The sequence below is a fragment of the Ambystoma mexicanum genome, chromosome 2p (genome assembly GCF_040938575.1).
Source record: "Ambystoma mexicanum isolate Mex_15411 chromosome 2p, UKY_AmexF1_1, whole genome shotgun sequence".
Lineage (NCBI taxonomy): Eukaryota > Metazoa > Chordata > Amphibia > Caudata > Ambystomatidae > Ambystoma > Ambystoma mexicanum.
The window spans coordinates 827,126,367-827,142,922 of NC_090923.1; the positions used below are offsets into that span (position 1 = coordinate 827,126,367).

At 46.6% G+C, this 16,556-nt stretch overlaps 1 protein-coding gene across 1 annotated transcript in view; it reads left to right on the top strand.

Annotated features, from left to right (window-relative positions):
- Positions 1-16,556, top strand: part of PPP1R14A (protein phosphatase 1 regulatory inhibitor subunit 14A) — a 292,837-nt gene that overhangs the window by 176,187 nt on the left and 100,094 nt on the right. The window contains exons 2-3 of the mRNA XM_069644532.1: positions 11,133-11,213; positions 15,635-15,667. Of these exons, the coding sequence (XP_069500633.1) occupies positions 11,133-11,213; positions 15,635-15,667 (114 nt within the window). The remainder of the gene's footprint in view (positions 1-11,132; positions 11,214-15,634; positions 15,668-16,556) is intronic.

Here is a 16,556-nt window from a genome sequence, read left to right on the forward strand (position 1 = left end):
GTGCAGTTCCCTTGGGGAACACTGCAAAAAGATTAAGACTACAAGAGTAAGCAGTAAACCCAATTGGTAGCAGTCTGCACCACCCAGATTTACCTGGTAGCTGTGGCTGAGCAGTCAGACTTCTCTCAAGAAGAGTAGGGCAGTATGTAGAGTATACACAATAGGGCCAAAACACGGTAGAGCAAACCAACACTGACCAGAGCTTTGTATAAAAAGTATATCATTTATTTAAAAAACACTTTATGGCATATACTAGCACTGAATCAAAAGCAAGTTAAAACAGTCAGGTAAAGTATACACACCTCCCTTAATAGTTATCAGATAGGCCTGGGTTAAAACACTACTATGAACCGATGTGAGCGCTTAACCAAGATGGCACTCTGATAATGTAGTTAAAGGGAGAGAAAAAGGCAGAGCATAAAAATAAAACCGCTCCTAACACTTAGTTCAGAGAAAGGCAGGTTATACTGTAAATCCAAAGTTCATAGGCCAGGCCCACTTTAAATGGAGCAAAGCGAAATGTGCCCAGGATCACACGGTTAAAAGTGCACTAAATGTCTTGGCAGAGTGTTCAAAAGAGGTTGGTGATTCAGAAGATCTAGTTAGAAGGCCTGGAGCCAACCCAGTTTAGAAGCCAAGGATTTAAGGGTCACCTTTAGCAATCTGTAGAAAGGGAGGCCAGGTAGGAAACAGTACCTTAAAGAGAAGGGAAACTCCAGCGGGGGCAGTTGTTCCTGGCAGTGGTTGAAGTTCATGGTTCCGGCCAGGAGAAGAGAAGATCTCATCGAGGAGGGAACGGGGAGTCGTGGCACTGCACAGGGATGAAACCAGCCGCAGAGTTCCCGATTAAAAGGTGCAGTCCTTTTATTCGCGGTCGAAAGTGGTGGGCTTGGCTATCCGGCCGCCGGGGTGCTGGCCATGGGCGATTCGACCAAGAGACGTCTTTGGAAGGCAAAAAAGGGCAAACTGGTTGATCCCACCAGCTCGGAGGAAGAAGACTCGTCCAGCAGAAGATCTTCTCTTGTCGGGAAAGTGGTGAGGTAGTTGCAGCAGGGCTTCACCAGTGGTGGTGTTGCAGATGACTCAGCTTCTTCCCTCTTTTTTATTCTTAGGTCCTGTGGCGACTTCTGAAGTTCCAGTATCAAAGGCCCTGCTTTTATGCAGAAAAACCCCCATTCATCAGCCTAGCTGTCAATCACACATGCTAAGTGGTGAGCCGGGTGGCTCACCACTGGGCCAATCAGAGTAGAGTGCAACTTGGGTTGCCGAGGCAATGCAGTCCAGGGTGCCAATTCCCCTCTCCACCCTTCCTGTGGAACCCAGACAGAGTGGCACAATTTGGAGGGCTTCTGTGGAGAAGCCTGCCAAAAAGTGGAACAAAGGGCTCGACCTTGGTCAGAGTCACAGACATTGACACAAATGCCATTTTAGAAAAGAGTTCTGGCAAAAAGACCCAACCATTAATTTAATATTAAATAAATAAACCAGCGGTATCTTTAACATTGCAACAAAAAGTGGTGCGTTTAAAATCAATGGGAAAATCCCATAGAGAATAGTCTGGTGGAATATTTTGCGTGGTAACCACTGCCACCAGCCAGAAACTCGACAAGGGGTACTGGACAGTGCCCCCTTAAACAGACCCAGGGGCAATATAATTAACCCCTTCCAGTACTTCCACAATATAATGGTTTGTGCTGGTTCTGTTCACAATTTAAGACTAGTAAAGTCAATGGTGACTTTACATGCCCTGGGAGACAGTAGTCAGTCCCAGGGTATGGATTCTATGTTTGGGGGTCACTATGACACCCCTGTGTTACTGCACTGAGGGTGCTGTGTAACACATACACAAGAAAAAACACATACCCTATGGAGTAAAAGACCCCATAGCCCAAAATCACACAAACAGTCAGACATACCTCAAATCATGACTAAGAGTGGGAGTAAAAGAGTCTCACTCTTAGCAGGAGAAAAAAACAAACCCCAAAAATCCAGCAAAGCTGCTGGGGGACTCACTGGGTTTGGTAAATTAGCCTTATAAGATAATTCTCACTAACACTCACCCATCCCACCTCTGCACCCCCTACCTGTGGGCTTCCACACCCCACCAGTTCTCCATGCAATCCTCCTCACAGCAAACACCCATCACATCATTGGGCTAGCCTGCATCATAATTAATACCATATCTGATGCTAATAATTGCCACAACATACACGACTTGTATACGCTGAAGACCCTGACATACCTTTCATTACAGAAACCTGGTTCTCCCAGGACTTCCAACCCATAGAACACAAGGCATTTCCCCTGGGTTACACCCTTATCGTGCACAACCGAACCAGCAGGGCAGGCAGAATTTCTGTCCTCTTCAAATCCCACCTCACCATCTCGCATGCCGAGGAACAAGCCTGTGACGAAGACTGCAAATCCTCCTAGTGAAATTTATCACCCCCCCCCCCCCCCCCTCACCCACCAATATGGACCACCAGGTTATACCAGACATTTTGCTTAAACCCTCAGCAGCCATCCTGGTTACTCTCCCCTCCCTCACCATGCGAGCAAATCTTCAAATTTGGTTTGATGTCCTGCATGAAAAGACCACTCCTGGACAACCTGGAAGCCCTCCACCTGACCTTACTGGTATCTGGTCCCACACACTCCACAGGCCATACTCTAGATGAAATCTTCAGCTCCTAGGAACTGATTTGCCCACTCCCACCACTTATCTGAATGTACCATGCTGCTTTCATCTTCGCGCTCTCAACAGCAGACCTCCCCCCTGCCCCCAACCAGACTAACCCTGGACTGCCCACCCGCCTCACTATGGAACAAGGAAAAAGTAACTCAGGACCTGGCTGTCTCCCTGCTTGCCTCCCTACCATCCCTCCCATTCCAGGAGGGTCAGCTCTCTATCAACCACTTTGACCAATGGCTCTCCAAAGTACTTAGACCTCTCACGCCCTTCACATCCTCCTCCCAACATACAAGGCTCCTCCCCCAGATGATTCACCCCAAACCTCAAATCCCTCCACACAAGACTGCATCCTGGAACACAGATGGCGGGCTGACCAGTCACCTCAGAATAGATCTGCATACACCCAAGTCCTTCAACTGGAACAGAATCTCCAACGCCCGAAACACCAGCAGGGAACTCCACAAGATCATCTCAGAATGAAAGGCCCCCTGTGCATTTCCTCCCCCCTACCCTACACCCAAGCACTGTGTGGCACTCTCTCTGACCACTTCCACAAAATAGCAATGGAAAGAAACTGCACCATTGGCTCTAGCAGTGCTCCTGCCCAGCTCTCTAGCACCCACATCAGACTCGGTCCCTCCACCGCCCGCCTACTCCTCTCTACCCTCTCACCCATCTCATATCCTGAACTCAAGCTACCAGGAGCCCTCCCTCAGGATCTCTGGGAGATCCCTGCCCTCTCCTAAAAGATATCCTTTCCTCAACCTGTGCTGGCAGAATTGCAAGATCTATCATGAACTCATCCCTCACCTTGGGTAAATTCCCAGTAGCTTTCAAAACCTCCCACATCAAACCCCACCTCCAAAAACCCTCCCTTGAGCCACTTCTACCGGCCAACTACAGACCTATGTCAAACAACCATTTTATAGCTGAACTAATTGACTGACCCGCCTACTCCCAGCGATGACTTTTCACTGAATCCAACCTCCTCGACCCCAACCATTCTAGCTTCAGACCCCAAAGAGGAACAGAATGCTCCCTAGTCTCCATCTGGGCTGATCTCAAAAGAACCTCAGACTCGAAGTGTGGTTGTGCCGCATTTGCCCTCTTTGACTACTCGTCAGCCTTTGAGGCCATTGACCAGTGCACCGTCATGGACATACTTTACTATCCCTGCATCAGGAACGCAGTATTGACATGGATATCCTCCTTCCTCACCAAGAGATCGCAAATCACTCATGTGCCTCGGTTCTTCTCGAGCCTGCGCCCTGTCATGAATAGAGAACCACAGGGCGCCTCTATCACCCCTGCTCTTTAACCTCTACCTGAGCCTGCTCTTATCCATTCCAATGGCCTGACTTGCTACGACTATGCAGATGACACCCAGATCATCTTCAAGATCCCTAAGGACATAACCTACCCCACCAACCCCATATCTCCCCACCCTCACGTCATGCCTCACAAAAATCAACCACTTGATGGCTAACCACATTCTTCTCAACCCCAGAAAAACTAAAATCCTGATCTGCCGGAAGACTGCCCACTTCCCCAAATACATTCCCCGCCTGTCCTCGCTAGGCCCTCCACCCCTACCTCCAACCCAGTAAAGAACTATGGATGCACATTGTGTCTATATCATGCTATCTTCACCATCGCTTTCTGACTCCTCTTCCCCCCCACCTCTCCTACCCTCTGAATCGCTGCTATCATGACTATTGCCCTCTCACACCTAGACGAAAATAGGTTTTCAAAAATGGTGTTAGAGGAGGAAAAAAGAGAACATTCATGGTAAACATTCAAATGATTGTAACCGCTTGGTCTGATAGGTGTGTAACCTATGTTGTACTGCACCATTTCCTTCTGAGTTTATCGCTTTGTTCACCCTAACTAATGATAAATATTCTTTGCAGGCATGGAGGGTTCTTTGTTCAATGACCTTAAGACCAGAAGTCAAAATTACCGTAAATCTAATCTCCAACCTTTACAGTAAGCAACGTTATAAAAACAGCTGACAGAGCGCCACATGCGTGCTCTCCATTCTCCCATGGTCACGTGACTCAGCAGGGGCTTTCACAGTGAAGGTAAGCGCAGGACCTGCGTGATATTAATTTTAGACAACAATATTTTCAAGCTTAGGAATTTGAACTCCAACAGTGACACTTAGTCCGGTATCTTTATATTTCGATTCATACAGACTCATGTTTGAGCCGTGAATGGGCGAGAGTTCAGCTGTAGAGAATGTTTAAATACACGCATGGGCTTTGTAAGTAGATGGGGTATACTGAGATTTGTCCAGAGGTTTTTTATTTTATAAAGGTATCAAATTTTATTTACTAAGATACATTATTTTTTCAATGACTTAATCATCTATTAATGTACTCATTAAATTACGTAAATGTTGCAGGAGAGCATGGTACACCAGATTCTAAAACAACCTAACACAGCCAACATTCTTCAACAATCAAACCATCATTTGTGCCTCAAATCAATCAACCTCATTCATTCACAATAAAACGTTTTTTTGGACCAAACAATTGGTGCAATATATATGTGTAGTAGCACTTCATTAATTAGCCCCACATAATATTTGACATTTCATTTCATCCACATTCAATATGTATTAGCACAATAATTATCCAAAATGTGCTCTATTCCGCGGAGTGGGTGCATTCAACAAGAAATGACGGATCCCATCCCCGGATGTTCTACCGGTTTCGACGTTTGAGGATAATTAAAACGTCTTCATCAGGAAAACCAATTATTGCAATATAACTGATTTCCAGTGTCAAATGCTCTCAATGGTTGGAGCCCCAAATATGACTCAAAACGAATTCCGAAGGATTCCAGATCCCGGGCCAAGTGTCGGAGTTATTCCAGTGCAAAGCCTACAAGTGCCACGTGTGCCATCGAAGTAGATAAAAATTCAACTTGCACGAATCAAAATTCCATTGTTATCACTACCGAACTCTGGACAGAGCCTAGCATACTGCAAAAGGATATTTCCGATTTGGACTAGTTTCCGATGTCGGCGGTATGCAGGCAAAAGCGAGGATCGCGACTTTGTAAGTAGATGTCTGTTTCACTCAGTCGCTTACTGTAAAGGTTAGCTATTAGCTTTATGGCAATATTTTGGACTTCTTGCCTTTTAGGTCATTGAACAAAGAACCTTCCATGCCTGCAAAGGATATTTATAATTAGTTCGGCTGAACAAAGCAATCAGCTCAGAAGGTAACTGTCCAGAACAGTATAGGTTATACACACCTATTGGACCAAGCGGTTACAATCATTTGAATGTTTACCCTGAATGTTTTCTTTGTTCTCCTTTAACACTATTTTTGAAAACCCTTCTTGGTATGTATGTATGTTTCCTTTATTCCATTTGCTTGTATATATATATATGTTTATGCCCGTTGGTATGATTTGTTACATACTGATTGTGGTTTCATAGAGGGCTTGGCCCTGATGAAGGAGTTTAAATGAGAGCTCTAATGCCAATGCATTTTGGAGTTTTCACTTTTGGGTCACACATCGACCTTTGTCTTCGTTCAGATATTAAACTACTCACCTTACATTGGAGTACTTGTGAATACCGTCAACGATTGAAATGACATAGGATCAATTAGATGAACAGTTTTTACATCACTGCTAAGTTTCCAGTAACCCCGCTAGGGTTACAGCATGAGAGCAACTGTTTGGCTGGCTGATCCAATCAGTGTTCTTTGTGGTACATATTGAGTCCAGGTGTCTCTGGACTTCGCGCAGGCTGCTCCTTTAAATCTTCCCAATTAGAATCTTGAACTCTCAACAACCTACTTTTAAATTAAGTTCCCACCCTTTCCTATTTGCACCAACCTCACCTCTTTTTTTGACCTCCACCTCAAAGCTTCTCCTCCGAGACTTCACCATTCATCTTTACTCTCCTGATGCAGCCTCTGTCACTCCTTCCTCACCATTCTTCCCTCTGGTCCAACCCACTCAGCCAGGCACACCTTGGATACTCATCAGAGCTGATATCTGCTTCTCTAACCCTCTTACTACTCTCCTGGTCTGACCATGCTCCCCTCTCCTCCCATCTGGCGCTCCTGGGATCCCTGGCTAAGCCTCTGCCCGCACTGCCAGCCTCCATCATTCGACCGATGAAGCGGGTATCAGTAGCTGCTTTTGCCGCCCCCTTCATTCCCCACCCACTCCTGCTTTTGACTCTCACATTGACTCAGTGCTTGCTAACCTTTGCCTCCATCTCCCACACCCTTGACATCCTTGCCCCTGCCATATTCCACATGAAGCCTGCTTCAAAGTGCAATAGTTGGTATGATTCTGACCTAGCATCGCTGAAACGCAAGTGCAAAGTCACAGAACGGAAGTGGCTGGCATCTAGCACATCCTCTGAAAAACTGGCTTGTCGCCTGCCCCAAAGGCAATACAGACTATCCATCCGCTCCAAGAAACAGACCCATATCCATGCCTGCATCTCTGGGGCCACAAACCACACTACTGAACCTTTCAAAAGCTGTAAGGAACTCGCAAATCCTACTGCAGTCTTCCTTCCCAGGGCCTCTGCAGAGCTTTGACCTCTCATTTCACAACCAAAACTCAGGACATCCTGTCCTCTCCTCCCCTCCATCATTTGTCTGTGTGCAAGTCTACCTTGGCCTCGCTGTACTTCACCCCTATTTTCCTCCTATCACCCATAGCACCAGATGAGGTCACCGAGACAGTTTGCTCTATGAAAGTCTCCTCCAAACAGGTGCGTCCCTGCTCCTCCAGAACTATCAAGGACAACATTGCCTCTTACGCTCCCTCCTTGGCTGATTTCTGTAACCACTCTTTTGCCACTGGCTCCTTCCATTCACCCCTCAAGCACTCGCTTGTGCACCCCCCCCTTAAAAAAAAGCCATCTGTGGATCCTTCCTGCCTAACTACCACCCTATCTCTGCCAACTTCTCCAAGCGTTTGCCCAAGAACGGGTTAGCAATCTCCCAACTTATCCATCACACTGGTCATGGAGGCAGCAAACGGATACAGCCTGGTTTCAGAGCAGCCAGAGACATGGAAGCTTCTCTCCTGAACAACCATGATGACTTGCTCTAAAACCTTGAATCCAAACACTCCCTCCACCCTTATCCTCTTTCCTCTGCCTTTGAAACATCAATCACTCATCCTCATCAATCAACTCCATGATACCCTTGTCATCATGGACCGGGCATTGGACTGGTTGACCTCTTGCATCTCACACCGGCCATTTCCAGTGCAACTGGGCCCTCTTTTCTCTCCTCTAAATCATTCTTAACTTGCAGCATCCCTCAAGGCTGTATCTTCTTCCCGAGGCTCTTCAACATTTACCTTGGCTCTTTAGCCCACTTTATCTCCACCTTCTCTCATCATTTCCAGTGTTATGATGATGACACATCGCTCTCCTTTAAGCTTCCCTCTTCCTCCTCTCCATCCTCTTTCATTCCCAACTGTCTGACTGCTATCCAGGCATGGTGCGCTGATAATATTTGCCTTAATGCCAGTAAGACCGGGATCCTTCTCATGGGGACTATCCGCTCCTTCCCTCCTACACTCTGGCCATCCTTCTTGGGCCCCCTCTCCCTCACCCTTGAGTGAGGCAAAAAACCTGGGTGTCATCTTGGACTCCTCGCATTCATTCTCTCCTCATATCGCTGACCTTGCCCACAAGGCCGCCTTTCAGCTTCACCTCTTGGAGAAATTCTACCTTTCCTCACCCCCTCAACTCCCCAAGAAACTCAATGTGTCCAGGGCTCTAGTTCTCTAGAGGATGGATTACTGCAAGAGCCTCTTCCTTAATCTGCCTCTTTCCTCCCTCTTCAACTAATCTCTGCATCATCCACAAGGCTTTCTTGGGTCTGGGTCCTTGCTACATCCAACTCTCTCCCTAAATGCCTCCCTACTAGAGTCCTTCAGTCCTCCAGCTCCATCTCTGCAGATCAGACATTTCTCCGAGCAGAGAGTGGCAGGGTAGATCTTGCTTCGGCAGGAAATCCCCCTGCCCCTCTCTGACTTGAGCCCGATCTCCTTAAGTTCCCAAAGCTTCTCAAAACCTTCCTCCTCTCCTCCTTTCCTCTCTGCCCTCCTTTGCTAGTCTCCACCTGCCGCTGCGACTATTTGCCTGTGTCCTTTATGGTCTTGCTGGGGCCACGCTCTCCTTCGACCAGTCTTCCCCCAGCACCCTTTTTTACCAGCACTTTCCCTTGGGCACCCTTCTCTGACTAGCCTACTGAGGCTGGTCCACCCCGTCCTTGCACTAGTTGACCCCCACCCTTGCTCCCCCAGGCACTTGCTCCTGGGCTCCTCTTAGCCCTTGCCCAGCCCCTGCAGACCCCCTTCTCCTGCACATCTCCCTCTACCATCCCTTCGCCCTGATTCTGCACCCTCCACTTCTAGATTCTGCACTTCCACGATCCAAATATCACAAGGCCTAGAAAGACTGTTACTGTTTTCTCCTCTGTCTGTCACCCCCTCCCTCCTTCTTTTTTTTTTTTTTTTTTTTTTTTTTGACCTCTTCTGGTGCCTGGAATCATTTATGACTGTTTAGGCGCCATACAAATGTTCAATAAATTAAACTGCACGCACGCACTTCCTCTGACCAATCTCTCATACTGTGCATGGGCTTCGGCTCTCCAAGGGCGAACAACCAACAGCACTTCGAGGCCATACCAATGGGAATGGGCACTAGACAAACACCACATGACATTACTGTATTTGCAATCCCACACCACTGGACTGTTCTTGAACAGTTTATGGAATGCTTCGCTCTATTTTGTCCATTTAAAATAAACTCGGACTGTTTTTCTGTAATAGTGCTGTTTAAGCTCTTTGGTTAGAAATGGCTTTTCATCGAGTCCTGTATTAATGTTGCTTGTTCTTTTCCTGCTGTAATTGTTCAACATGAAATGTACAGTGCCACAACATGTTGTATACGAGAGCCTTTCTTAAAACGTTCCTTCTTGAATGCAATGTACGCTTGCTATTCGATTATTCGCCAATGGAAGTGGACACCTGCTGTTGTGTGGTTTGATTGTAAAACATACTGTTTTGCACCTTGCTAACCAGCGCCCCAGAAATTGAACCTTTGTTTGTTGCATAGAGCTGGTCCATGGGATAACAAAATGGATGCCTGTTGGTTCTATAATCTTGAATGACGGTGCTTCTTTTTATGCTTTTTCGATGTCAAAGTATGTTATGTTGCATAACCTATATCCATGGAGCATGACTGCAAAGGACCAATTTGGCGTGAAGTTCACTTCTGTGAAGTGTAAGGGCAGCAAATCCCGCCTAATCATCTTCACCTTCGGAAGACTGCTCCATTTGAGGTCCCAGAGCTGCTCCTGCCTGGAAAGCTGCCAGTGTGGTTCAACTGCAGGCAAATGTTAGGGCAGAAACCAGTACCCTTTTCAGTGCTTCACTTGTAGAGCCAGAGCACACATTTTCTAGCACGCCTGTGACACACCAGGGTGGGCACCACCCACGTCTGCTCCATACAGTGTCAACATATTTGTTAAAATTTTGCTTCAATTCTATCAGTGGCAAGTGGAACATATTGGCCATCTAACCACAGACAAAAGAGCAAACTTTCTCCTATTGCGAATTGATGGAAAAAATACAGCAAAATCATTACTGAGCTCATGACACTTCCTGTGAAACACTGCACGCAGTAAGGTAGTCTTCTATAGGTTGGCACTCCTTTGACATTGGCCTTTTCACTGACCTTGTCCCTGTGTTGGTGCTGCTCACTGGTTAATGGTCCTGTTGCCAACCCACCCTGCTGTGGCAGTGCTGCTGGTTATTAAGGTAGAGCATTTGCTCGAATGTCATGCAGGCTGAATGGAGCAGTGTGCAGGCATGGCTAGCATGAGTGACCAGCAGCCAGGGGAGTTGCTAGATCTGGAAAAGACCTGGGGCTACGCTGATGTCGGAACTGTTGGGACTGGGGGCTAGCTATCTTTTGGCTGTAGCTCCTGAGATTCTATCCGGGGCTACAACCAAAAGATCAGGTGCTATAGCCCTCTTAGCCCCCCCCCCCCTAGCAACGCCCCTTCCAGCAGCAATGTTAGTCCTGAAAATGGATAATTAGCCATGACATGCCAACCTAGGCCACACTGTTGCTTGTTGTGTTACTAAAACTGACAAAATAATAAAGTTGCCAAAATACCACAACTTCAAACAGGGCTCGGCGAAGGCCCAGCCCTGGCACTTCTTTCTAACACCCCAACAAATTGAGCACTGACCCTTTCCCACTTGCCCTTCGAACCGCTGTAAGTGATTTATTCTTTTTCCCTTAAATTGCACATGTTTTATGCAGAACAGTAAGATCTTGGCGCTGAAATTAATTGTGATCCTGAGTGAGCAGACTATATTGGCCTGATCTTGGAATCTGAAATGCACACTAAAAAAATGTCTTTTGTTTGTATCCTAGGAATCTGAAATGCCAGACGAAGTAAACATTGATGACCTATTGGACCTAGGAAGCGATGAGGAAAGGCACCGGAAACTCCAGGTAACAAATGAACTTTTAGGATTATTTGTGGGGAAGAGCATGCTTTTGGACTATTCTGTGCATTATAAAGGAACTGTCAATTTTTGATATTTAGTGTATCTTTCAAGGGTATGCGGTTTCTGCCGGAAACACTTATATAGAATCAAATATTGCAATTGATGGTGAGAGACCTGGAGTGTGTCTCTAGAGATTGGAGTAATGAGGTTGGAATTGGTAGGCTGTGTCAAACTGCTGGGGTGCTTACGCGGTGAAGGGGGGTCTGGGAAGTCGAGAGGGAGTAGTGGTAGTGAAGCTTAGAAAGGGAAAGCCAAGAGGAGAATCAGAATTATTTGGTGCACTGAGACTTTAAAGGGCCTAGAGAATGACCACATGCTACTCAAGGTGGTGTAATGTGCGAGATTTAAGAGGCTTGGGTAGTGGGGGTTCAGGCCCTCTGCAATCTGGCACGAACAGGACCAAACCGGTCATGCCCTTATCCTAAGTAGAGAATTGTCTTGGGACCCTTGATGTACACAGGAGTGTTCATTAGGTGGGTGAACATGTAACAGATTTGTCTGGTGAGGGTATAGAAGTCCTGGGTTATAAAAAATAAATAAATAAATAAATAAAATAAAACATTTTAAGTTCAGTAATAAAATGATGCAGGTAATCCTTCCCAGAAAGGGTGTTATCCGAATCAGAACCTCCTATTACAAAAGCTCCTTGCCAAAAGCATAGTGAACATATGTACCCTGCACCATCAGTCTACTGCTCTGCAGCACCTGCCCTGCTTGACCGCAAATGTGGCAGTCACTGAAGACAGTGGTTGCATTTCACTCTTGCATATCTCACCCAAACAATGTAGCCCTATACATCTGGCGGCAGCGTCATCGCGAAGAAGGACCCACTTGGTTTTAGTTTGGTGACTGATGGTACACACAATTAAAGCCACATCAAATTGGTATCCTACTCATGGTATGCTATATTGCACTTGGATATCGCCTACTGCCATTGGTATTGCCTCGAAGTGCTTTGGGGTTGAATGCCCTTAGGAAGACTGTAGTGCAGCAGAGAAGCCAATGTGCCACTTCAAATCATCCTTGAGCCAGTGTCTACCATGTCTGAAGCCTTTAAACCATTCAGGACTCACAGTGCTGCTTGTGGCACTCTTCGACTCCCTGCTTTACTGAACCAGTTCATCGCTGCTCAAGCACAAACCAGAAGCTAGCCAATGCAGGCAAATTCAAACTGCTGTATCTTCAAACGGCTCCTTGGACCACCGGATCTTCGAATTGAACCAACCCAGACCTTGACTTGTACCTCTGGGCATTGTTTCTCCCCATCAAGTCTATCCAGCCAAAGCCATTGTCTCAAACTGATTCACCCTCTCAAACTGCACCATTCTGATGCCACACCGAGCTTCACATCAAACCAGACTCTGCACCTGGATCACCATAACTAGCTGAATGCAAACCCGGTTTGTCCAGTAAGCAGGTCTGAGGAAGTTTGAGGCTGTCGAACTACAAAGCGGAGATTAAGCTTGTTTCGAGAGGCCCAGACCCCTTGGTCTATTTTTGGGACAATATTGACTGGGAAAAGGTGAAAGATGGCAGATTAGCAAAGACCTATCCTTTAGAAGTGACATTTTTGCAATTTCTTGCTCTTTACTCCTGCTTCAGTAGCCAGGGTGCCTTCATATCCATGTTGTGCATTTTCTGTGTTCCTTCCACAGGGTTGGGGTTTCTTAGGCAGTTATTTGCATAACGATGTGTGTATATATATCTTTATAGCATCTTGATTGGATGTTCCTTTTGTTTTGGACTGTTGTACTATTAGGGTTGCTACTGTGATCGCATTCACACCACTCCGCTCAGATTACGACCAAAAGCGAATTGGGTGTATCTCGACTATGCCTGTTACTCTGATTCATATGGTACAATACATCTAGAGTGCAGACAGTCACCAGGCCAGGAGCATTAAGACGAAGAATTACACAAGACCCCACTCACCCCACTCCCCTGCGGTCAGCCCCCAGATTTCCCTGGGGACCGTCTGCTGACAGGGGGGAAAAGCATCTTCAGATAGTGTATGGCACTACAGAATGGTGCAGTTCGAGATTGAGCCGGTTTGAGATGACTGGTTTGGCTTGATCGATTTGGTGGTGGAGGAGGGGTGTGGGGGGGGTGTTATGAGAATGATGCTTCAAGTAGTTCCAGTCAAGATCCAGGTTGGTTCAATGCGAAGATCTGGGTGGTCCAAGTAGCTGTTTCAAGATACAGCAGTTTGAATCACTGCTTACTGAAACAGTTCATCGCTGCTCCAGCTCAAACAAGAAGCTAACCGCTGCAGGAAAATTCTAAGTTTCGAAGCATGCCAAAAGCGGCACTGTGGGTCCTGTACGGTTCAAAAGCTTCAAACATGGTAGATTCGGGCTCATGGATCGTTTGATGTGGCACTTTGGCTTCACTGGTGCTGCAAGTCCCTATCCAGAAAGCTGGTATAATATGAGCCCATTTTCTCTTCACTCCAGTACAGGGAGCATAGGTGGCACCAGCAGGAGTTCATCATCTCCAGGGAGGAGCCTGGGTACGAGTGCAGCTGGCAGAGTGCAGGCCAATGTTCCATGGGGATGATTAGGAGAACAGAGCTTGGCTGTTCCTGGGAACCCCTCCTTCGCCTCACAATTGGAGAACTTTGGAATAGACTACACTCCCAATAGATGCCCAAAGAATCCTTCTGTTCTCGAAAGTCCAAAAGGGATATCACAGATGGGAACACTGTTGGTTGCAGTTGTGTGGTTGTAATAGTGTCGGGGGGGGGGGGGGGTAAGGGGGGGGTAGATGGCTTAGCCACAACTCACCCTTGTACTCCTGTGGAGCAGAAGCTGTTTCATCCAAAGTGGTTCTGCAAGCCATTGAGTAACACTGTGCCTATGCTGTGTATGGCTACCTGGCTTCCAGAGGAGTGGTCATGAGAGGTTGTAGAGAACTAACCAAGTACAGATAGAGTAGACCAAGAAAGGGTAGATTGTGAGTAGAGCCTTGAGGCTGTCTGGGATCTTGAGGCTTTGGATAAGAAATATTGGATAATGTTGTTGGCTGAGCGAATGGTATGTAGAAGGAGAGGAAATTACATAAAGGATAGTGAAGCGTGGGCGAAAGATTAGGTTAGTGATGTATGTGGGTTAAGTTAAGCTGCAAACAGAGGTAATGAGGGCAAAGAACCTCCTTGTATCAGGTGAGGAGGGGAGTGTAATGTACACCACAGCTGCAAATTCAGGTGCATATCCGCTTTTTGGCGACGGATTGCGTGAGCCATCTAGGGCAGGTGGAAAGGGACTGGGTGGCGTGGTTCAAATGAGTAGCTGAGGCAAGTAATTAAATGGCTTTTCAATGGAGGAGGCCTGGGTGTTGCGAGTGTTGGGACCTCTGTCCAGTATGGCGTCAGTGAGTGAGGTTCGGACTTGTGTTTCAATATTGAAGGTGGGAGGGAGAAGTGGAGGAAAAGATGCTAAAATAATAGTCGAACAGAGGTCAATAGTTTGGTTAGATGAGTTGAGGGAAGATGACAAAGATGAAGTTAAGGGAGTTGCCTTAAACATGGATCCATAGACTGGGGTAGGGTGCCCGTGCTCTATTTTTGGTCTTAGTCCCCAGTTGAACAGATCGTGGCTAACCGACCTTTGTCGGCATTTGATGCCCTAGGAATTTTATGCTGACTAATGTCAAATTGTCATGGTTGTGTTGGGGCATGTGCAATGTCATGGTCGACGGACTTGAGCCACACCCTTTCAATGGTTTGTTTTTGGCCTTACGGTCCATTAAAGTACTTGAAAGGTCAAAGTCCAACCAAGGTGCAGCATTTACCGTCCTTGCAAATGGGCTTCACGCAGTACACTTTTAGGGAGTGAAGCTCATCCTGCTGGAAGTCATTGGAGTCTGCCGACCAAGTGGCGGTGTTTGCACATCACTCTCCTTCCAGAACAAGGGATTTACCCATGTCTCATATGATTGAGCAGCCCTGATGGCAAGTCTAGATCTAGCTGTCCCTGGAGGGAAATGTCCTGGATCTAGCTGTCCCTGGAGGGAAATGTCCTGGATCTAGCTGTCCCTGGAGGGAAATGTCCTGGGTCTAGCTGTCCCTGGAGGGAAATGTCCTGGGTCTAGCTGTCCCTGGAGGGAAATGTCCTGGGTCTAGCTGTCCCTGGAGGGAAATGTCCTGGGTCTGGCTGTCCCTGGAGGGAAATGTCCTGTCCTGTTGATGCATTGGGGACCATGTTGCTGTACAATTGAGCAAAGTTATTTTAGTTATTCAGCGGACCGCACCCTACAAATTCATAGTTTATTTCTTATCGTACTGCCGATGGGCTGACTATGGCTACACTTATCAGTATTTAAAGTAAAGCTTTTGTCTGATTACCTACGATTTTTGTTTTGTTTTAGGTCATCTTGAAATCCTGCAGCAGCAACAGAGAGGTACTTTAAAACTTCAGCTATTTTGCTTAACTATTTATTTCTGATCTTGCCTTCTTGCCTTCAGCTGAAGTCCTTGTTTGATTACTATGTGGCATCATGTTTACCCTGCGTGAATGTGGAAGGTGCCCATTTGAAAGATTCTAAAAGCTTTAAATGTTCAAATGTGGCACCATGCGAACTGGAGCCTTCTAATTGGCACAGTATGCCTTTTGTGTTCACTGTCTAGCATAAAGTGTGTTTTTTTTTTTTGCAATGCATTAAATGAGCGATCTGCTTCAGACCGGACTGGTGCAAAGATGGTGGCATCCTTGGGCGATGTGGCATTTTGCCAAATGGGGATTTGCTTTTCCTTCTTGCCAGGCCAATCTGGCACGCTCTTTGTAGTGCCCAGGCAGATGGATATTATTGCGACATCCCAGGACCAGCCTGATCTGAACTTAAAGTAATTAATCAGGAAATGAAGTAACTGAGTTATGCAGGTTTGTATAAACAACTGATTCTTTCTCAGAGGATGAGCCATTGCTCCAAGTCCACTTCCAATAGAGTAGCCACGTCTTTGTTTTCAGATTAACTTTACTTATTTACTCTGATACTCCGCCTAGTTCCGTGAAAGTTCATCATCGCGGATTTAGAGTCTTGTGACCCAAATACATTTTTGCATTAATTTGTACTTTTTTCGATTGTGCAGCTTCCTTTTCGTTTCTATGGACGGTGTCAGACCCGACGTTGCTCCAACCAACACACGCCTTGTGGACACGCCCATTTCCTCCCTCCCTGCACCTGTTCCACCCTTGTGATTTGTATCCCCTTCCCATGTGTAACCGGTGCATTTGCAGGGAATAATTGGGCATAATGGCAGTTATGCTATGCCGTGCTATGCCGTGGTATG